Below are 23,388 nucleotides of genomic sequence, written 5' to 3' on the forward strand. Positions count from 1 at the left end.
GAAAGGAAATACACAATGAATTTTGTAATAGCAGTTAAATTTATTTCGTTTGATAAATTTCGGACGTAGTAGGAATTTCAAAACGTTCGAATACAAGAAAATACTACTTTTCGGACGTCAAGGAAGCAAGGGTTCGAAGACATTCGAAAGTTTGACGTTCGAATGTGACATTCTAATACTTTTAAAGGCCAAAACGTTCGAAAATGTGACGTTCGAATACTTTAAAGGGCCAAAACGTTCGAAGTGAAAGTGTTCGTTTATTTTTAAAGGTCAAAACGTTCGAATCAGCTGAGCTAGAAAAGAAACTGTTTCCGAGCTGTATAATTTGAACTTATTCGGTTTTTAAAGTGACAAATCAGCTGATTTTTACTCCGTGTTGAATAAAATCACATAACATTAACGAAAAGGAAAAGTGGACTTTGATGTATTTCTCCATTGACGAATCGACGGTATCCTATTCTCACAAGCCGTGTACAGTGGATAGAAAAAGGGAAGGTTGGCAATGTGTTGGATGGAAATAAAATGATCCGTGGAGAAGTGTTGGAACGAGAAGTAAGTTTCTCAGCAGGAGCTGCCTGTTGATATTTAGACAAAAATTTTATCACTTATGAGTTCCCCCGATTAGCTTTTGTTAATTTCGGTAATTTTTGTTTGATAATATTCATTCTGTACAAACTTTCATTTCATTTTGTCACCTCTCCTTGTATTATGAATAAGAAAGACTGATCAGGGATTCCTTGTTTTTTTCTCTATAAGCATAACTTAAATTGGCCATGGTTGAATTAAGAGCTACGATAGTAAAAGAATTGGCTAATTAACACCCCGAAGCCTTGGCAACCTGATATTTTATCCAAGAAAAGTGTACACTATCAATTTATTTCTTTAACAGGGACGAAAGGTGAACTAATCGAATTTGATTTGGAATGGCAAAAGAAAAAAGCTGAACAGACTAATGAGGTATAAAAATTTTTTCTCGATTTTTTCTTCCTTCTTTATCTGATCGGATCGGATGAAGTCTTTGCGATGCTTGTAGAATTAAAACGGTAACGGATAAGAGAAGCGATTCACGTTTGCGTTCAATAGCGTCTGCGATTATTCGGTGGTTTTCGAGTTAAATCGTTTTCGATAACGAATTGAGAGAAGCGATTCTTGTTTACGTTCAAAAGCGTCTGCGATTATTCGGTGGTTTTCGAGTTAAATCGTTTTCGAAACGAATTGAGAGAGCGATTCTTGTTACGTTCAAAAGCGTCTGCGATTATTCGGTGGTTTTCGAGTTAAATCGTTTTCGATAACAGATTGAGAGAAGCGATTCTTGTTTGCGTTCAATAGCGTCTGCGATTATTCGTTGGTCTTCGAGTAAAATAGTTTCGATAACGGATTGAGAGAAGCGATTCTTGTTTTCGTTCAATAGCGTCTGTTTCATCTGAAATAAAGGAAGAATAGCTTAGTTTGTTGGTCAAAAAATTTTTACTAACATTTAGTGAAGAGAAAAATAATACATGTTTTTTATAAGCATACAAAAAACCAAAAGCTGGCGCGGAAATGCTTGGCTCGAGAGATTAACAAAGCTGAAAAATATTATCATTCCAGTAGAGGCCACTATATCCAATGAAGTATAAGCCCGAAGGGCTAGAAATGACAGATTGAAACTAAAATTTACTTCTAAATTTCGAAAAAAATATCAATCGTAAAGAAAGGAATTGCTAGATTCAATCTGTCGTCAAAAATGCGGCGCATTTTATAAGGCTTCACTTTTTCTTGCCTGAGAAAGGTTAGAGATTTAAAGGGATAATCAGATGGTTTGAGATATTTTGCCTATAGATAGCTTCTAGGATTTTAGGAAAAACTCCTAAATTTTTGGGTGTACTTATTTTCCTGACTCAAGTTATACCACTTTGAAATTTTGAACCTTTGCTTGAAAACAATAGAAAAAAGTGTGAAAAGTCCCTGAAAAGTCCCATTTTTCGAGATTTCAAATTGGTATAACTTGAGTTAAGAAAATAAATACACCGAAAAATTTAGAGGTTTTTCCTAAAATCCTAGAAGCTATCTGCAGGCAAAATATCTCAGACCATCTGATTATTCCTTTTTAACTCTACTTTGGGCTTTAAACTCAATGACTATATCTTCCCTTGTACAAGAAGTTGTGCAAGGGATTTTATGAATTAATTATTGCTCATCTGAAAATTTTCAATTTTGTTCAGGGGGGGGGGTCTTGCAGTTACTCCTTGACACTATGTGGAGTAACTGCAATTTTGGACATTTTCTACAGACACCACCACCCCTGCAGTTATTCCATAGTGTACTAACTGATTTTACCCTCAAAATTGGTGTATACCACCCCTAAAAATGCCAAATTTGGTAATTTTTTCACTGAATTCCTCATTTTTGATAGCATCTTACTGGGTATGTCTTATCAACTTATCAACGACCGTTCAAGAGTTAAATATCCAAGTTTGTTAAAATATCTTTCATGCCTTGATTTTGATTGAAGAAAAAATTTTGTGATTTTTTTTTTACTTTTGAAAAAAAATATTTTGAATTTTTTTGCTTCCGGAATTTTTAAAAACCTAAAATGTTAAGTGAAAAATTGAAAAATTTGCTCACTTAGTACACCATATCCTACCAAAATCGACAATTTTGGGCTTAGGCACCACCCATGTTGCAGTTAGTCCACTGGTGGAGTAACTGTTTTCCCAAATTTTGGTTTATATACCACCACGGTAGTAATTGTCATAGTGTTTATATAATAACTGCATGACCCCCCCTGTTTTGTTTGAAGTTTGTTAAAGCTGGCAGTTAAATGTACTATCATTTTTTAGAACTCAACTCTGGTAAAGTCAACATCACCAAAATCAACCACAAAAACAAAGTCAAAACAGGTCGCGGAGCCATCAAAGTCCAAAAAGGTTGCCAAGCTATCAACATCTAAGCAGGGTGGTGCCCTGTCCAAAAAGGTTGTTGAGCCATCAAATTCAAAACAGGTTGCCAAGCCACCAAAGACTACAACAAAGGTCACGGAGCCAACAAAGTTAACCAAGAAAAAGGTCACTAAGTCATCACATTCCACCGAACCACCAAAATCAAAAAAGATTGTTGTCGAGCCAGCAAAGTCAAAGCAAGAAACATCAACTACCAACAAAAGTAAATCAAAACTAGTAAGATAGAGGCCCCCCCAGTCGACCCTCAATTCACGTATTCACGTGCAAATTTTTGCCAATTCACGTATTCACGCGCGAAAAAAACCATTTTCACGTTCACGCGGTAATTTTGCTTTACTTGTTAAGGGTGGCAACAGCAATGTTAAGGCTTAGCTTTAAAGGATTTCCCTCCGATTTTCTTCGTCGCAGACCCGTATCTATCAAGGATAAATTTCAAATCGAGGCTTGGCCTAAAATCATGGACTGGAAAGTCTCAGGCTTCAAAGAGGTGGTGCAAGAAAAGGTCGTCTAGTTTGACCTTCGTCTCCTAGAAGGAAATTTTTGGAAAAGAAGACCGCGAGCGAAGCGAGCGCGAAAAATTTTCGACAATTTTTTCTTCTTTTATTCCCGGCTAGTTCGAAACGCAGGTCACAGGTCACAGGTCAACAGGTCACAGGTCACAGGTCAGTGATGACAGGCTGACTCTAATCAATGTCATTGCAGAGGAAAATGTTTGGAAAACACAAAGAATTATCAAAAACATAATTCTCAAGCAATTTCATCCATATAAAACCATTTCAAACATCAAAATTTAACCATGTGCTTTTATCGATCTTTCGCAGTTTGCGCCGTGTATAACGCAGACCAGAAAATTTAAAACCATACGTATTATACGTATAACAGGTATATTACATATTGTAATGTTTGTAATGTTATATGATGGTTACAGATAATAAAACTCATCGCTCTAAAACTACCTTCTCAGAGAACTCACGAGCTTCTGATTGGTGTAATTTTATATCCAGCCATATTGTTATCATCACATTTGGTATGCTAAATATTTTTGGTGTTTTTCTCTTGTAAGACATGATATTTTGTGATCCTGTCAACATTTTTGTCAAAAATTGTCATTAAGTCATTAAAATAACAATTGAATGATTAATTAGTTTCATCCTTCTAAAACCACTCTCTTAGGGACCTCACAAGCTTCTGATTGGTGCCGTTTTATATCCATTCGCACTATCAACATCACATTCTGTATTATAAATATTTTTCGTGTTTTTGTCTTGTTAGGCAACATATTTTATGATTTTGTCATTATTTTTGTAAGTAAGTGTCACTAGGTTGTTATTTTATTCAATTGTCATTTTATAATATCTAAATAACATGTATTACTTTTTTGTAATTTAATGCGTTATGTATTGATGTTATGTTATGGGCAAAGACTTTCCTAACTGAAAGTGACGCCCCCAAAATAACATAACATATGTATTGATGTTATGTTATGTATATGTTATGATCTTATTATCTTTTTTCCGGTCTGCACTTTGTTGACCTGTGACCTGTGACCTGTTGACCTGTGACCTGTGACCTGCGTTTCGAACTAGCCGTTTTATTCCTGAGAAAACGGTCTTAACACGCTATTGTTAAACCCAAGTAGCCTTCTTGGTCACACAATTCATTCAAAATCTTGCATTATATTCAACACTGACCATTTACTGGCAAAAACCTGGTACGGCGAGCGAAGTACCTGCCCTACACGGTGCGGCATCACAAGAGTTTCTTCTGAATGTTCGATGATGCATTTATACAAGATTTATTAGAACTACCTATTTATGTAAATTATTAAAAGAGCAAATACCGTTCCCTGTCTCCAAGTTAATGCGGTATCATTTTGTGTACTGCATTTAGTAACAATATAAGTGACTACAGAAAGACGACCATCATTAGCGTCGACCGAGAAAATTTTCTCTAAGACTCTTTCGTTTTGGCTCAAAACACTATCGTTTGATGCATTATTTGCATTACAAAAGTTGTCATTAAATGTTACAAAATGCGTCCTCAGAAAAATATGGAAAAATATTTGTTTATCTTTAAATTTTATAAAGTTTTGATTATTTTGAATAACTTTACAATAACATTACGTCAGTATGATATCCAAGATTATATGCGAGCGAAGCGAGCAAGAAAATTTTTTAGATTTAGGTTTATTTAGTTTTGTTCTAGACAATAATTCGCTTTTCACGCAGTTTCACGTTCACGCTCAAAATCTCGATTCACGAATTCACGCTGGAAAAATCTTATTTTCACGTTCACGTTGATATCTCAATTCACGTATTCACGCGCCGAAAAAGTCCAATTCACGTATTCACGACAGAAAAAAGGGTCATTCACGTGTCACGCCAACCCCTGGGGGAGCCCCTAAGATACTTACAGTTATTGTAATAGATATTCAAAATTGACTTTAGTATTTCCCCATCATGTGTAGTGGTCCAAGTCTAGAAGAAAAATAAATTTGTAACAATTTAAAGATAATTTTGGGTTACTTTGAGAAGTTATCATGATATTTAATTTTGGGAAGTGAAAAAGGTCATATTCTGGTAAGAGCTGATATTTTGAAAATTTAAGAAAATTCTTGAAAACTAGTTTTTGCCAAAATGAGTACTTATAATAAATAATTTTTTCAAGTAAGAACAAGTAATGACCATGAAAACTATTATTTATTAGGTGATGGATGGAAAACCAAAATCTAAATCAAAAGCAGCTAAATCTGAAAGAGCTAAAGACTCAGTTAAAGATAGCAGTGGTCCAGAACCGGTAAAATACTTACAATTATTAGATATTGCTAATAGAGTTTCCAAAATCTTGTTCCAAGTTTGTCACAGCTCTTAAGTTTGTATTCACGTGATGTCAGAAGATCCACAAGAACTGAAAGTGAGAAGGAAGACAAGGACTTATCTTTTTGTCACTGTTTATTTTTGGACGGGCAAATTTTGACAGGAAAGTAATTCATAATCTTAATTCAAATCAGTTTTACAGGATTTTTACATTTAGTAGAATAATGACTTGTTTTATTCAGAGCTCGCGTTTTCATTTTTATAGGATCGAAAAATGAGTCAAGGAGAGAAAGATGTTGTCAAAGCCTTCCACCACCGCCAAAGTAGTAAGATGGAAAAGTTCAACGGGTTCTTAGTTGAAAAGGTTGTATTATCCAAAAAGAAAAAGGTTAAAGCAAAAGATCCACGAAACTTTTTAGAAAAACCTAAAAGAAATCATCACCATCACTGTCACCGTCACCCTTGCCTTTGGTGTCAGAATCAGGTTTACGACAGTCTTTGTCACCATGGTCACCTTCAAAGTTACCATCGCAATCTCGGTCCCCATCACGTTTACGTTCATTGTCATCTTCAACTTCAAGCTCGTTAACATTATCATCTTTACTGTCAAGCTTGTGTACATCATCATCTTTACCATCACATCCACGTTCACCGAAAGCGAAACTTCTGGAGACTCCGTCAACTGTGGACAGGTTATCTCCATTGTCTTCAACAGCTAATTCGCCATCCTTTGGTCAAGAATTATCAAATGTGTCGTTTACTACACCAGTAGCAAAAAGCCCAAGACAACTGAAATCTAGAAAATCACCAATTGCAAATAACCAGGCTGTGGCTGTACAAACATCACCAACAGTTGATTCCATCATCCAAAGAAATGGCAGCCCTGATTTTTCAAGACTATTTGGTTCTACTCAATCAACCCCGTTCAATCACAAAAACATGCAAATTGAAGATCTACGTCGTGACATTACAGAATGGAAAGAACAGATGAGTAATCAATTGACAGAAATCAAATGTCTTTTAACAAATTTGACTTCTCCTCCACGTAAGGACAGCAACGAAGGCGTCATCGATGTTACACAAATGGACAAGTATATCCACACTGATAACTTCGCTCAAAGCTTTCTCGCTCAACTACAACCTGAATTACTGTCAGGTTCACTCAATCAACAACATCAACAAGGAGCGTCAAACCATCACCAACAACAATCTTTGAACCATCATCAACAACAGCCGTCACCACACAACAATCAGCAACAACGAGCCTCATACCTTCAGCAAGACTATTCAAATCAGCTTCCATCATCAAACCAGTCTTCTCAAGAGAGTGATATCAATCATACAATATCTAAATCAGAGAAAAAGGATATGATCAAGTTAGCATCTGATCACGGACTTGTATTAATCAAAGCCAAATTTTCCATCAGAGAAATTCTAACCTGCAACATCAATGGCCGACAAAAATTTAAACCATTCGATCACAGAGTTATATCGTGCATTCTCAATGAAGTCAATAGCAAGTACAGAGTTCCAGAATATTTGGAGGAAGATGTGCAAAAGGGCATAACAGCAAAATTAAAGCGTTTTCGACAAAGTCTACGGGAAAAACTGACAAAGGAAAATAAACTTCATGAATTTTTAGAATAAAATTTCAAAATTTTAGACATCTAGTTCCAATAGTGCACCTTAAAGGTTTTATTTTCACATAAGTGTTCCCGCTTCATACCAGGAGTCTTTCCGACCAATCTTGCTCCACATTTGTGTCAATTCAATATAAAAACGCTTGTAAATCAAAATTGATAAGTGAGCAAAGAATATAACTCTTATTAACTATCAGCGAGTCCATTAGTTTGATGGCTTTTATGAACGTTTTGAAAGTTTCCCAACTCAAAAAAATTTTCACTTACATTTTACAATTATGTGACCCAAATTTCTCAAGTGACTGGTCTGTAGCCAACCTTTTTGAATGCCCGATGAACAATACATCCATCTTCCCTTTAAATAAAGACAAAGGAATTTCAATTACTTTAGCATTTGAAATGTTTTGCAACTATGAGACTTTTAGGAGATTTTACATTCTTATGAGATGCTACTCAATATAATCGATTTTTTCTTCTTGATGGTTCTGCAAATGCTCCTTTCTAACATTTGATTGCAAAAATTAATTTTCTTTAGGAATATTGTATATTATAGGTATACTGTAAAAGTAAAAGTTGTAGTTTTTTTCCAGAAAATTTTGAATCATTTTGTTCTTTTATTTATTTAGATACTTATTTTTCTAATTCCAAATTCACAAGGAAAGGTTTTGTAAGCCTACTTTAATTATTGAATAGAAATGTTTGTATTATTTTTGCAAATTACCCGTATTTTGAATTGCATGCTTGTCATTATATCTTAACTTTTAAAAATTATTCTAGTGAAAAATAGTCAGTTTTTTCCACGCCCACAACTTTTTTGCAGCAGCCACTAACTACCCACAATATTTTTCTAGACCCCTAAGATTTTATCTGGATATACCAGACATCATTCCAGATCCACAAGATTATTTCACAAACAAGATTTTCTTTGGGACCCACAAGGACGAACATGCAAAAGGCAGTAGGGCTCAATCCACGAGAGCATGTAATTAATCATTCTCAGTAAGAGAATAAAGCTTAGATCACAAATAACTAATGTTTGCATTGTCTAATTATAATTGCACAAGAATTCTATTTCAAAATAATAACAAAGATAATATTCCATTTCCTGTTTTTGCGGAAATGTTTTAGGCAGTCATCCAAAAAATTCTGTTCGCGTTGCAAAGGGTGTTAAAAATACATGCGGGCGGTCGGACAGGCTGTCGAAAAAATTCCCAGGTTTTTTTTTAAAAGCTACACTATAAAAGAACAAATTGCTTTTCTTTGATTTCTTTCGAATCTCCACACCGGAAAATCAGAGGGTGGGTGACACAAGGAGAAAATTTTTTCGATGACCGCCGTATTACCTCTATTCCTTAGTCATAACAGAATTCCAACCAGACGTCCGCGCTCGATAGAATCGATCATCGGAATGGCTCGATGACGGATCGATGGATTACTTAACGATCCGGATGGGAGATCGATGGAAGATTCAGCCATTAAAAAGTCTTGAGTATCGATCCTTCGTTGATCCATTATCGAGCTAGTATTTCAATCGAGTATATCGATTCGTTATTGATCGTTAATCGATTCGTCATCGATTGTTAATCGATTCGTCATCGATTGTTAATCGGTTCGTCATCGATTGTTAATCAGATCGTCATGGATTGTTAATCGATTTGTTATCGATTGTTAATCGATTTGTTATCGATTGTTAATCGATTTGTTATCGATTGTTAATCGATTTGTTATCGATTGTAAATTGAGATCGATAAAAGATCGATGATAGATCGATAATTAATCATGAGCTTAAAAAAATCTTGAGTATCGATCCTCTATCGATCTCCCATCCGGATCGTAATCCATCGATCACATATCGACCCGTCATCGAACTGTTCCAATGATCGATCCTATCGAGCGCGGACGTCTGGTTCCAAGAACCACAGTGACTAACAGTCCACACACAAACACAGCAAAACAGTGTGCCCTTTATTTGCAATTTCTGTCAGATTTCATTTCTGCCCAACTGTTAGTTTTTGAAGTTCATTTAGATTCAGACAATTTTTTGCCAACCACTAACTCATTTTTTTACCTAAAAACTACACAAACACAAGTTATTTGTGATCGTGGCCTTATTCAATTGATTCATTTTTTCATTCAGTAGTGTGGCAAGTATAAATTTTCTCTGTATTTGTCAAAGGCAGCTTAACCTTGCCCCTTGGTCATGAAGGCTTGTATAAAATTCAATTTTGATTAGAGCCTATTTTCTTGTAAGGAGAAAATAGTTACTAGTTTAAAATAGCAGGATTGCCACTTACAGTATAGCTATGTAAGCTTTCTTTTTGTGAAGTTTCTTCCATGTGTAGTTTCTTTCATGTGTGAAGTTTCCTCCAGTCCAGTGAACCTCCAGCTTGAAATTTCTAAGTAAAAGAACTTGCGATGTTCGATGCTCACATGTGAATTCTTGAGTTCGAGCTTTGTATATTTTGCCGAACATTATAAAATCCCCGAACAGTCATGTAAAAAACAATTCCGTAAAATGTATGCTGTTTGTTATGATTTCTCGTTTGCCGGCAAACGTTTCGAGCGGCAAAATGTCCGCACCATGACCGCACTGAATACCGCACTTATTAAAATGGTGCTCTTTAGTGACCGATCGAGTGCGTTTGAATGGATTTTTAGAAAAGATTTTTGGATGATTTCTGGCCGATACAAAGGTACCATTTGACCGCACGGTAAATCGTTTCGCCGCTTTTTTGCCGCACATTTTATCGAACTGTCCGCACCAAGACCGGTCTCATTTTTAATGTACTCCAAATCGCTTGGGGGGTCACAAATGTCCAGTCGTTTATATGTTCATGGTTTTATATTTTAAAGATAAAACCAGTCTAATAACCAATCAGATTGGAGAGTCAATCCCACGTCAGAAGCCAAAACAAAGTTCTATATTTTATTTCTCAGGTTCAATTCAAGAGGATGCTACCCTCAACCATGGAAATACATCAAAACCGAGTAGGTCAGAAAACGGTAAGTAGTGGAAATTAGGATTTCAAATATTGAAAAATACTTTAAAACTGTTGCATGTTTTTAAGAGAAAAAAAATTAACAAATTCATACTACTTTGTTTCAGGATGGATTCTAAAATCGTCTTCCACCGCAAAAACAATTGTTAACGGCGTTTTCGGTAAGAAATTAAATATATTTAGATTAATAAAGCCTTTTTGTTTTTGTCATAACACATTGTTGTCCAGTTCCTCTTTCTTGGTCGAATCTCGTTATGCTCTTTCGAAACGTTTTTCATTTCCCTAGGGAAATTTTGTCTAGGGAAATAATATCTGGAATCTTTTTAAATATTTATTTAGCTTCACCAAAACTGCGAAAAGTGCGAAAATGAGTCCTTTTATTAGAGTTCCTTTTAGACGTTTTTATGTATCTTTTAATCACACTCTTTAATTTCTTTTTCTCGTTTAGAACTTTCTAAGAGTGATATTAAGCCAGGCATGTTCGTAACTTTAAATCCTGAACGTGGTCATAAGGATACGTATTGGATTTTTTTATTAACGAAAACAACAAAAAACAAAATAGAAGGTATTTTCATTGAGAGAGTTGACGACGGTAGAGATGTAGAGATTTGGGAAGCTGAAGGAGTTGACTTGGAACTGTATAATTCGGAAAGAAACGGGAACGAAACCTATATTTTATGTTGTCGAAATGATAACTGAAGGTGCTTATCACTGTCTCCCTCAGACAGCAGTGCAATTTTTGATAGGACAAACAACTTAATGTTTAAATATATTTAAAATTACTGCAGAGTGATTTAAAAGTTTTCGAAAAGTCTTCTCAATCATTTTAATATCGGTAATTTTCGCGGCTAGAACTTTTATTTTTGTCGATAAAAATTATGAAGGCCTTGTTATTGGCCAACATTTCCAATAGCGATACTGCTTAATTTATTAAAAACCTAACGTATGCTGTTACGTGAAACACTAGACTTGAGTTGTTTATATTATATGCGTGTAATATAGTAGTATTGGCGCAGATTGGCGTTATATGATGGTACGATTATTGTTAAGAGATTCAATTTATATAAAATTGTTCCCTCATTATTTTCTGCTTTATTAGTTTTCTGAATTAGTCGTCTAGCTTGCTAGACTAGTGAAACACAGATATTTTACTATAGTACGATACTTTAAAGGAAGAAACTTTCACGAATGGACAAATTCGTGAGAATTAACTTTTGTGAAAATGGAGCTCTCTAACATATTTCGCGGGAATAAACTTTTGCGAATCAGGCTACCTGTGATTTGCTTTCTTTGATTTGGCTTTTGTTTTCTGATCTCAAGTAATTTTTTTTTTCAAAAAACTAGTTCTCTTTCATGAATATTGCCCTATGTATTACAATGAGGTGAATACAGTCGCTCTCATAGTGTATGCCCGCGAATGGCATGGTTGGGAGTTCGAGTCTCGCCGGATCCGTTGGTTTTCCAACGGTTCTGGTGGCTGGTCAGAAAACAATATGAGAGCGACTGTATTCACCTCATTGTAGTTCTCTTTCATATTTTCAACTTTAGAGGTTTTGAAAATGTACATTATTATAGATAATTCAATAGTTTTTTACTGTTTGTGTACTTAGAGATGAAGAAACACATAAAAGTAAAAGATGCATTTTCAAAGAAAAAATGAAAAGGAATGAATTTCAACTGTATTTTTTAATTTTGCATTTGGAGCCGTCCGTGCCCTCAAAAAAATCCGATTTTTAGAGTGAAATGAGAGTTACAAGCTTTACATTTTATACTTTATCGTTGAAGCATGCCATTTCAGAATGGAAATAAAAAAATCGATAATTTGTTGCCTTTATTTCTCATTTTGTACAACTCTGCTGTCTCTGTAATTCGAATAGACTAGATTCCCTGTTTGAGTTCGATTCTAGCGTAGTTGAAGCCATTTTGTTGCTGGAAAATTAAAAAGTCTCGTGTCCATTTTTTGAAAAGTCATTTTTTATTGTTTGCTACTTGAGGTAAGTTTTTGTGCAATTTGTGTATATTTCAGCGACGACTTGATACCAAGTCACTGATTACAAAGTGAAAAAGGAACTAATTTTGGCTGGATTTTTGTTTGGTAGACGGAGAGTTTTATTAAACTTAATTTAGCTTATCGCCAATAATATTAAGTTTGAAGAGTCAATTACAATTCAGGATTTTTCATTACCACTAACGTTTACCCAGACTTTGGCAATGAAATCGACAATGAAGCTATTCGGAAGCGACTTAACGTATTCCGGACATCTTCCCTTAAGCGAAAAGACCCTTCGGTCGAAGGTGAGCTAATTATTGATCATATTTACAATCGACATATCCACCAAAAAATTAAGCCTCTTTTTGCGCCTTCACAGTCAGCTAAGTAATGTAAACAAAGAATCTAATAAGGATATCATTCCTGCTTCAATAAAATTTTTATCGTCCCATTCTTTCACCGACTATATGTTCATTATTGATGTTTTCAGGCTGGCTCCGTATCAACTGTATGGAGGTGTTCCATTACTTGGCCGAACAGCTCAAACACGAACCAATCTTCGACACACCAACACACAGATGGAACGGTGCGGGTGCTGTCCAAGAGATGGGAGCAGTCTTCAACGATTTTGATTTCAGCCCGATGGATTTGATGTTGGCAGACGAAAAGGCGGAGTTCTCTTTGAGCCAGACCCCAAACATCCCGCCTCACAATGTTCAGACAGCAGATGCAGATGTGCCATCATCGACCAGCACCTCCAACGACAGTGCAACAGTCGAAGCAATTGATCACGCGATCATTGAGGCAGACCGTGTTGAAGGCGTGTTATACGAAGATCTCTTGTGGGACACGCCACTTTTCATTGGAGAAGTGTGACAAAGAGTACGTGCAAAAAGTGGTCTTGAGCTTGAGCTTGCATCAAACAACGAAGTGGCAATGTTCCAGCGCCGAGCTCGCGTGTTCTGGGATGGCCCTGACACACTATACGATGCGTAGCTGGTACGCAAGGGTTACGAACGACCATGGTTCGATTACCGCCTCATGAATTGCTTGTTTCCAAGCTTCGATCCTGACGCCGAACAAGAGCCCCCAACGCAACAACAGCTACAACTTCCACTGAAAGAAAGTTTGGACCAGTCCAAAAAAGAGCAAGCGACGTCAAACGAACAACAATCAGAGGGAATCGATTTGCCTTCAACTGCAAACCAATCAGAGGAGGATTCATTGAAAGAGATCACGTCAAATCAGCCAACTAGAGAGGGAACCAATTCGCCTTCCACTTCAACTGCAAACCAATCAGAGGATGAACCATTGAAAGAAATCATGTCATATCAGCCATCTAGAGAGGAAACCAATTCGCCTTCCACTTTAACCACAAACCAATCAGAGGAGGAACCATTGAAATCTTCTGAAGAATATTGAACAAAAGTTTCATTCCATTTTGTAAAACGTGTTATTTTATCATTCGAAAAAAAAAAGTTAACTCAAGCTTATTAGCAAGTTAATAATGCGGTATTTCAGTTATTCTAGTACCCAATTTTGAAACACAACGAGAAAAACCTTCGTTTCATCTAATTTTTTTATAAGCACTAGAAGTTTGAAAACTTTGAACAGTTATACATTTCGAAAATGTTTTCTTATGAAAAGCTTTGAAAAATTGTCTGATAAACTTTGAACACCAGAATCAAGTGACAAGCAGGGGATTAGAAGGGATAAGATTTCGAAAGTGTCCGCTAAAAAGCATGTTCAGTGTCCAATAAACTTTGCACACCAGAATAAGGGGATAAGACGGATAAGCAGGGGATAAGATTTCGAAAGTGTCCGCTAAAAAGCATGTTCAATGTCAGAAAGACTTTGCACCTCAGAATTAGGGGATAAGATGGATAAGCAGTGATAACGAGTGACAAGCAGAGGATAAGAGGGGATAAGGTTTTCAAATTGTCCGAGAAAAGCATGTTCAATGTCCTATAAACTTTGCACCTCAGAATTAGGGGATTAGACGGATAAGCAGTGATAAAGAGTGACAAACAGGGGATAAGATTTTGAAAGTGTCTGCTAAAAGCATGTTCAATGTCCGATAAACTTTGCACATCAAAACTAAGGGATAAGACGGATAAGCAGTGACAACGAGTGACAAGCAGGGGATAAGAGGGTCGAAGAGGGTTGAAGAAGGGATAAGGTTTTCAAAGTGTCCGAGAAAAGCATGTTCAATGTCCGATAAACTTTGCACACCAGAATTAGGGGATAAGACGGATAAGCAGTGATAACGAGTGACAAGCAGGGGATAAGAGGGGATAAGGTTTTCAAAGTGTCCGAGAAAAGCATGTTCAATGTCCGATAAACTTTGCACCTCAGAAGTAGGGGATTAGATGGATAAGCAGTGATAAAGAGTGACAAACAGGGGATAAGAGGGGATAAGGTTTTCAAAGTGTCCGAGAAAAGCATGTTCAATGTCCGATAAACTTTGCACACCAGAATTAGGGGATAAGACAGATAAGCAGTGATAACGAGTGACAAGCAGGGAATAAGAGGGGATAAGATTCTTTTTTTCTCCGTTTTTAGGTCATTTTCAAGCTTATTCAACAAAACGAGAAAACGATTTCAATCATCAATCTTCGTATTGTTATATAACAATTCCTACTTCACTAGCATGTTCCGTCAATTAAATGCTATTTAGCAAGTGAATCGAAATATCGACCATATTTTACATCATGTGTTATTCTTTTTGATAACTTAAATTTTGAGTTTCTCGAAGATGCACCTATTTGGAATTTGTTTTCTTCTTTATTAAATGCTATTTGTTAAACCATTTTCCTTGATGTTCCTGATGCATGTATTAATTGAGAGCAGTTTTTATATCGACTACATGATTACTGAAAAGTACAACGGGTTATGAATAATTTACATAAACCTAAACGTTATAAAGTTATCAATTCACAGCAGTTACTTATATTGACTACAAGATTGCTGTATTTCTATCTACAACGTATTACGAATAGTTTAGATTCAACAAAACCTAAACGTTATAAAGTTTGCAATGTTGCTGACTTCAGACTTACACAAAGTTGCTGATACAATGGTGCTGTTTTTTCCTGATTGTAGGCTGGTGTTCTTGGTCGTTTAACTGTTTTAAATGTCATACCATACAGTAGTTGGAAATTGAATTGTGTTGAGACGGACTCGTCTATATACGGACAATATTTTTAAAGCAGGAAGCATATTTTTAGAGTTTTCATTTTAAACGATGATATTTTTACACGAAAAATACTAATCTTATTACAATACATCATATAAAGTCCTACTTGCAATCCTACTAGCGACCTTAATAGTCTACCGAGAAAATTTGAAAGATTCGGTGGGTTAGGGTTATCACGTTTCGTTTTAGGCAGATATTCAGGGTTTTTGCTCTTTTTTAATAACTTATATTTTTTGAAAACATCGGTTTCATAGACTTCCTTTACCATTTTCTTTTACTAACGAATGATAAATGTTTTTATAACTCTGTACTCCTGATTTTCCCGGAATAATACTAAATTGCCGAATAAACGAGACGAGTTTTTGCAAGAGTTCCTATGATTGAATTGGTATGTAAGCTGTATGCCTTGTTAATTTAGAAACGTTACTATATAAACAATATTTTCACACGATTTCAAACGATTGCATTAATTAAATTGATTTTTTAAGTCTCTTCGGCTACCGTATGAAAACGAGCCAAGTAATAACACTAACACTAATTCCCATGACACTGGTTAGCTAAAAAAAGTATTTTTCGAATATATATTCTGTTCAGTTCCTAATAAACGGGGGAAGGTTACTTTGATCGGATCAAGTTTCGCGGAAATTTGTTTCGCAAAATCGCGTGGAATCGCTGATTCGCGAAATTAATCCATGGGAAATTTCTCAAACTTCTTACTCGCGAAGTTAAATCCAAACAATTCGCGACTTTTTTTCCTCGCAAAAATTGATCCGAAGCTTGTGGCACTTCCATTGGTACGTACTATACGCGAAAATATATATATATGGGGTGTGATGTCAGCGCGAAGTTGATTGACATACATAGCTCGGATAACGTATATATACGTCTTGGAAAGGTGGTTTTACCACACCCAAGTCTCTTGGCTATAGCTCAAAACCACTTCATTTTAAGGTATATAAACCGAATGATTTTAGAGAGAGTAGGAAAATGGCTTTTTAATGGTACCAAAATATTTGTCTATCTCTTATGCTACAAGATTTAACGGCTATTTGAAGTTTGAATTTTATGTAAAAAAATGCAAAAACTGTTCACTTTTTTCAAAAGTACTGCGCTGTCAAAGGGTTAACCCGCGATTTAAAACAAAAAGATAGCAAAAAAGAAGTCTTCGAATAAATTGACAATGTAATGTCTTCATTTACATTAGGTGTTTTTATATTGAGACGAAAAGTCGTCTCAGACGAGTAGTTTGTAAAATGAGCTCTGCGGAAGAGATGATGCTTTCTCTATTGAAACTTGAATGGAAAGTGCACTCATCTATATATTAATAGCCGTAGTCTGTATGTCAGTTTGTTTTTTGTTGGTTTGTTTTTTGTGTGTCACTTTCGTTTTCGCAAGCAATGTTCTTTTAAAAGATGACTTTTGCTTCTTGCTCCACAAATGTGTTAAATCAGATTCGCGCCGTTTTAAAAATCAGGGGGGTAAGTTTTCTTGAAAAATCAAATCTTTTCCGTATTCACCCGCACAAGTTGAACACCCGTCCCCTCTAATATGATTTTGATTGGTTCTTAGAAAAACTTAAAAACATGATAGGGGGTCATATTGGACTTTATTCTAATGGGGTTTGCTGACTGTATCCACCAAGATGCGGAACAATACAACACCCGTCACAACTGCTAATTTCTTATTTTCATAATCTACATACCTTCACTTTCATTTGATTTTTGCTGGAGCTGGCTGGATTAACTAAAAGTTCACTAATAACCTTTGCCTTGTTGATAGAGAGAATTGGGAATGGTTTTGGATAAAAAAATCACTGTCATACCAGTTCAAAATTAAGTGTTTCTTCGAGCTATGTTCAAAGTATGAGTATGTTATTATTTGTTTTCATATCCTAGGTAGCTCATGTTTATAGCAGGCCAGATAATATGTGTATTAAAAATTTTACTCAGTCATGTGCAGAGTAAAAATCCTTCCCAAAAATGAGCCAAGATAATCGAAATGTCCTGATTGATGATGATGAAGGGGTGCCTGCTGAGAGGGGTAGAAGAACTGCTGCTGAAAATGCGAACAGCAGACTCAGCAGCGCAGACAACTTGCTTTAGAGCGGGTTAGGAATAGGCATGCTAATGAAAATGAGCAGCAGACGCAGGAGCGCAGACAACTTGAAAATGAGCAAGCTAGGGACAGGCGTGCAAATGAAAATGAGCAGCAGACGCAGGGGCGCAGACAAATTGAATTAGAGCGAGCTAGGGACAGGCGTGCAAATGAAAATCAGCAGCAGACGCAGGAGCGCAGACAAGTTGAATTAGAGCGAGCTAGGGACAGGCGTGCAAATGAAAATGAGCAGCAGACACAGGAGCGCAGACAACTTGAAAATGAGCAAGCTAGGGACAGGCGTGCAAATGAAAATGAGCAGCAGACGCAGGGGCGCAGACAAATTGAATTAGAGCGAGCTAGGGACAGGCGTGCAAATGAAAATCAGCAGCAGACGCAGGAGCGCAGACAAGTTGAATTAGAGCGAGCTAGGGACAGGCGTGCAAATGAAAATGAGCAGCAGACACAGGAGCGCAGACAACTTGAAAATGAGCAAGCTAGGGACAGGCGTGCAAATGAAAATGAGCAGCAGACGCAGGAGCGCAGACAAGTTGAATTAGAGCGAGCTAGGGACAGGCGTGCAAATGAAAATGAGCAGCAAACGCAGGAGCGCAGACAAGTTGAATTAGAGAGAGCTAGGGACAGTCGTGCAAATGAAAATGAGCAGCAGACGCAGGAGCGCAGACAAGTTGAATTAGAGCGAGCTAGGGACAGGCGTGCAAATGAAAATGAGCAGCAGACGCAGGAGCGCAGACAAGTTGAATTAGAGCAAGCTAGGGACAGGCGTGCAAATGAAAATGAGCAGCAGACGCAGGAGCGCAGACAAGTTGAATTAGAGCGAGCTAGAGACAGGCGTGCAAATGAAAATGAAGGACAACAGCATAGGCGAAGGAATATTAATGCTCAAATTCAAAGGAATAGGCGTGCAAATGAAAATATTGAGCAAGGGCGTCAAAGGAGGCAAGCAAATGTAGAGCGAAACAGAAATATTCGTGAAAACGAAAATGAGGCACAGATTGCACATAGGCGTAGAGGGGATAATGCCCGGCACCGCAGACCAAGGCGCTTGAATTTAGCTCACATTGGTAACCCCCTTCCTGATGAACACTATTTAGGAGCTTTTAACCATGTTTGTGAGTTTTGTGGGGCCTTGAAATTTGAAAAAGAAGATGAATTCAAGTGTTGCTCTAAAGGCAAAGTTTCCCTGCCTCAATTAGAACCTTTTCCACCTCAACTTCAACATCTTTTCACTGATGATTCAAATGAGGCCAAGGAGTTTCGAAAAAAATTCGTATTTACAATAACACTTTTGCTTTTGGGTCTTTTTCTGCCAACTTGAGACCTCCTCCAGGCATTGGTCCTCCAACATTTAGAATTTGTGGACAAATTTGTCATCGCTACGGTACTCTTTTTCCTAACGAAGAACAACCACAATATGCTCAATTGTATATCATTGAAGCTGCACAAGCTTTAGATTTGAGAATGCAGAATCCATCTGCAGTTGATTGTAATAGGGCCACTATGGCTTTAATCCAGGATGTTCTTGAAACAGTAAATCCTTATGCTGCTTCTTTTAAGCACATGAAACAGGTTGAACAAGAGGAACAAAATCGTGCTATAGCTGAAAACCGTCCAGTTTCTAGGATAACCATGGTAATGAGAGAGGGGCACGATCAAAGGCGTGGCAATGCGCCTTTGCATGAAGAGGTGGCTGCCATCTTCACAGGAGAAGATGGTGCTCCACCAGCTGGTAGGAATATTGTTGTCTATCCACGAAACCATCATTTGCAAAGTATACCATCAACATCTAGCGTAGTTGATCCATATATCTATCCATTACTTTTTCCAAGAGGTGATCTGGGCTGGGATATGAATATGCCTCACGTAGCTGAGAGGGCAACAAGGACCAGGAATCATGTGACACAACTTGAGCATTATGTTTATCGGTTAGCTATCCGAAGGGGGTTCTCTGCACTCCATTTGTCAGGTAGGCTATTTCAGCAATTTTTGGTGGATGCTTACACAAAAGTTGAAGGTTCAAGGTTGGACTTTCTTCGTCACAATCAGCAACAATTAAGGGCCGAATGTTATCAAGGTTTAGTTGACCATCTTGAAAATGCTGCAGAACAAAGAAACTTGAATGCAGGTCATGTTATTGTTTTGCCTTCAACCTTTTCAGGGTCTCCCAGAGCCATGCACCAGCTTTACTTGGATGCAATGGCTGTAGTTTCTAAGCATGGAAAGCCAGATGCCTTCTTGACTTTCACGTGTAATCCTAGATGGCGTGAGGTAACTGAGAACTTACTTCCCAATCAGAAAGCGCACGACAGGCCTGATTTACTTACTCGTGTGTTTCGCATGAAGTTATTTGCCATGAAAAAGGAAATAATGCAGGATGGTATTCTTGGAATGGTTGTTGCCCGTGTTGATGTGATTGAGTTCCAAAAGCGTGGTCTTCCCCATGCACATATTTTGATTCATTTTGCAGCTGAATTTAAGTTGAGAAATGCAGATGATATTGACCGCTTGATTTGTGCACAGCTCCCTGATCCAGAAACTGAACCTGAGCTTTACGAGATCATCAAGTCCAACATGATTCATGGACCATGTGGTGCTTTGAATGACCGTAGCCCGTGTATGATTGATGGTAGTTGCTCAAAAGGTTTTCCAAAATCTTTTAACGATGAAACGGTTATGAATGTGGATGGCTATCCTTCTTATCATAGACCTGACAATGGCCGTACTGTTAGAGTAAGGAATCTTGATCTTGATAATAGATGGGTCGTGCCATATTGTCCTTATTTGTGCAAAAAATATAATGCTCACATTAACTTGGAAGCCTGTGTTTCCATTAAAGCTGTCAAATATCTTTACAAATACATCTACAAAGGCCATGACACAGCCCATATTGAGATTGCAGAGAGAATAGATCATGATGAGATTAGAACTTTTCTTGATGCACGGTATGTTTCTGCTCCAGAAGCATGTTGGCGTTTATTCGCTTTTCCTATGCACACTCAGAGTCATACTGTTATCAGGTTGGCGGTACATTTACCTAACTTTCAGCGTGTTTATTTTAGGGAAGGCGAAGAAGAAAATGCAGCTGATAGAGCTGGCAATAATGAGACTATGTTGACTGCTTGGTTTTTGCTGAACCAAAATGATCCTACTGCCAGGCAAATTCTATATCCTGACATTCCCTATGACTACGTCTTTATCAAATCTAGAAATGGTAACAAGTGGAAAGTAAGAGAGCGAGGCCATGGAACAGTAATCAGTCGGATGTATAATGCAGGTATACGTGAAGGTGAAAGATATTTTCTAAGAGTTTTGTTGTTACACGTTCCAGGTGCTACATCCTTTGAATACTTGAGAACTTTTGACGGGGAAGTCTATCCAACTTTCAGAGAGGCATGTTTAGCAAGGGGTCTTTTAGCTGATGATAATATCTGGGTTGAGACTTTGAATGAAGTAGTTCATGTTGCCACACCAGTCAAAATTCGAAGAACGTTTTGCACCATCCTCATTCATGGTGAGCCAAATAACCCGGCAGAGCTATGGGAGAGTTTTAAGGAGCACATGATACAAGACTTCTTACGCCACCATAGTGAATTGCAAGCTGAGCAAATGACTTTATCTAACATTGCAAACATGCTCCATCAATTTGGAAAGTCTTTACAAGATTTCAATCTGCCTGATTTTGATATAGAGATTGTTCAGGAACAACCAAATGCTGCTGCTAATCGAGTGGAAGCCGACCGTGTTAGGCCATCCTTGAATGAGGCTCAAACCACTATAGCTGATGCTGTCATTAACGCTCTTTCAAATAATGATTTCAACTCTGCTAAGCTGTTTTTTATTGATGGTCCTGGTGGTTGCGGTAAAACGTACACCTACAACTACATTATAAAGGAGGCCAGAGCTCAATCTTTCACTGTTTCCACCTCCTCCTGGACAGGTATTGCTGCAACACTTCTTGATGGGGGGAAGACGTGCCACAGTCTTTTCAAGTTGCCGGTACCTGTTAATGATGGTTCTACATGTAGTGTGAAACCCAATAGTACCCATGCAGAATTTTTGAGGAATCAAGATATTTTTATCTTCGACGAAGCATCAATGATCCCCAAACATGCTCTTGAAGCTGTAGATAGAATGTTGAGGGATATTTGTAACAGTGGCGTACCATTTGCTGGAAAAGTTGTTTTGTTAGGTGGCGACTTTCGACAAACCCTTCCGGTCGTAAAAAGAGGAAGTCCAGCCCAGGTTGTTGAAAGTTGCTTGAAAAGAAGTCCTCTTTGGCCTCTAGCACAAGTATTTCATTTGAATCAAAACATGCGGACAGGTATCGGGGAGCAAGAATTTTCCAACTTTCTTTTGCGATTGGGTGAGGGTGCTTTGCCAATGAAAGCTCACGAACCATATCTAGGGTGCATCGAAATTCCAGAACAATGTGTGCTCCCTAAAGACTCTGATCTGATTCAACAAATCTTCGGAAATTTTGCAGATGGTGAGGACCTAACAAAACGGGTGATTTTAACTCCAACAAATGAAGAAGCCTTGGAAATCAATGAAAGAATTTTGCAACGTCAGACGGGGGATGTCTGTACTTATTTCAGTTTTGATTCGGTGGTTGCTGATACACAGGAGGAAGTTGATCTTTATCCTCAAGAGTTTCTAAACTCAATTACCCCAAGTGGAATGCCTAGACACAAGTTAAATCTTAAAGTGGGGTCTGTGGTAATGTTACTTCGTAATTTGTCCCTGAAAGATGGTCTTTGTAATGGAACGCGTCTCAAGGTCTGTAATTTACAAGACAATGTCATTGATGCAGAAATTCTTACTGGTTTTTTTGCTGGTCAAAGAACTTTGATTCCCAGGATCACATTTTGTCCCAACGACACAAATTTACCATTTCAACTGAAAAGGGTCCAGTTTCCATTACGGCTATCTTATGCTGTTACAATCAATAAAAGCCAGGGGCAAACTTATGAAAAAGTTGGTATATTTTTGCGTCGACCATGTTTCTCACACGGACAACTGTATGTTGCTTTTTCTCGCACACGTGCATTCAACTGTGTTAAAGTTCAAATTTGTAATTCATTCCAACAAGGGTATGCTAGACGCAAATGCTATACAAAAAATGTTGTATACCCTCAGATTCTGATTTTATTTTACCTCCTACTTTATTTTTCATGATCTACTTAGGATGTAAACGGAATAATAACTACTTGGACAAAGAAAATTTGATTGGCTAATGATTTTTGCATTTCAATCGTTTGTTGAGTTTTTCTATAATGAGATTGTGTTTCTGTATATAATTACCAACCTGCTCAAGATTCATGTCAACAAGTTCCATCACTACCCAAGTTTGACTGGAGAACCTTCAATGAGATCCCCATTCCATATGGGAGACAAACCACTTCAAATGGTTTGTTTTTGGAATTCATCTGCGACTGAACCACGATGTTCTCTGACACAAGCAGTATAAACGAATTTCGTTTTGCATGTTTCATCTTCCCACTTTTAAAAACTGAATTCATATCCATCCCTTTGCAATTAGCACAACCAATGACGATTTCTTATCCCAGGGCTTGATTAATGATGATTTGTATTAAAACTGAGATTGAGCCCTGGTAATTGTTAAACCTTTACTCGAATTGTATTTGTTTGTTTACTACTTACTGATTTTATCTGGTTCAGTTTTGTTATAC

At 37.2% G+C, this 23,388-nt stretch overlaps 2 protein-coding genes and 2 long non-coding RNA genes across 4 annotated transcripts; 3 read left to right on the plus strand and 1 right to left on the minus strand.

Annotated features, from left to right (window-relative positions):
• Positions 1 to 1,241: 1,241 nt before the first annotated feature.
• On the minus strand, positions 1,242 to 9,773 carry LOC136807508 (uncharacterized). The gene is made up of 5 exons (XR_010846682.1): positions 9,693 to 9,773; positions 7,666 to 7,753; positions 5,752 to 5,849; positions 5,356 to 5,419; positions 1,242 to 1,423 (listed from the first exon to the last, which is right to left on the minus strand). It is a non-coding gene; the product is annotated as an uncharacterized lncRNA (long non-coding RNA).
• A 562-nt stretch (positions 9,774 to 10,335) lies between these two features.
• Positions 10,336 to 10,994, plus strand: LOC136807509 (uncharacterized). Its single transcript, XR_010846683.1, has 3 exons — positions 10,336 to 10,401; positions 10,505 to 10,558; positions 10,846 to 10,994. It is a non-coding gene; the product is annotated as an uncharacterized lncRNA (long non-coding RNA).
• A 2,434-nt stretch (positions 10,995 to 13,428) lies between these two features.
• On the plus strand, positions 13,429 to 13,809 carry LOC136807496 (uncharacterized). The gene has a single exon (XM_067064080.1). It carries the CDS (start codon positions 13,429 to 13,431, stop codon positions 13,807 to 13,809), a length of 381 nt encoding a protein of 126 aa, XP_066920181.1.
• A 3,636-nt stretch (positions 13,810 to 17,445) lies between these two features.
• On the plus strand, positions 17,446 to 23,165 carry LOC136807497 (uncharacterized). The gene is made up of 4 exons (XM_067064081.1): positions 17,446 to 17,449; positions 17,686 to 18,762; positions 19,101 to 22,474; positions 23,013 to 23,165. The coding sequence occupies exons 1-4, from the start codon at positions 17,446 to 17,448 to the stop codon at positions 23,163 to 23,165; spliced, it is 4,608 nt and encodes a 1,535-aa protein (XP_066920182.1).
• Positions 23,166 to 23,388: the final 223 nt, after the last annotated feature.

Source organism: Clytia hemisphaerica, unplaced genomic scaffold (genome assembly GCF_902728285.1).
Source record: "Clytia hemisphaerica strain Z4C2 unplaced genomic scaffold, Clytia hemisphaerica genome assembly, whole genome shotgun sequence".
NCBI lineage: Eukaryota > Metazoa > Cnidaria > Hydrozoa > Leptothecata > Clytiidae > Clytia > Clytia hemisphaerica.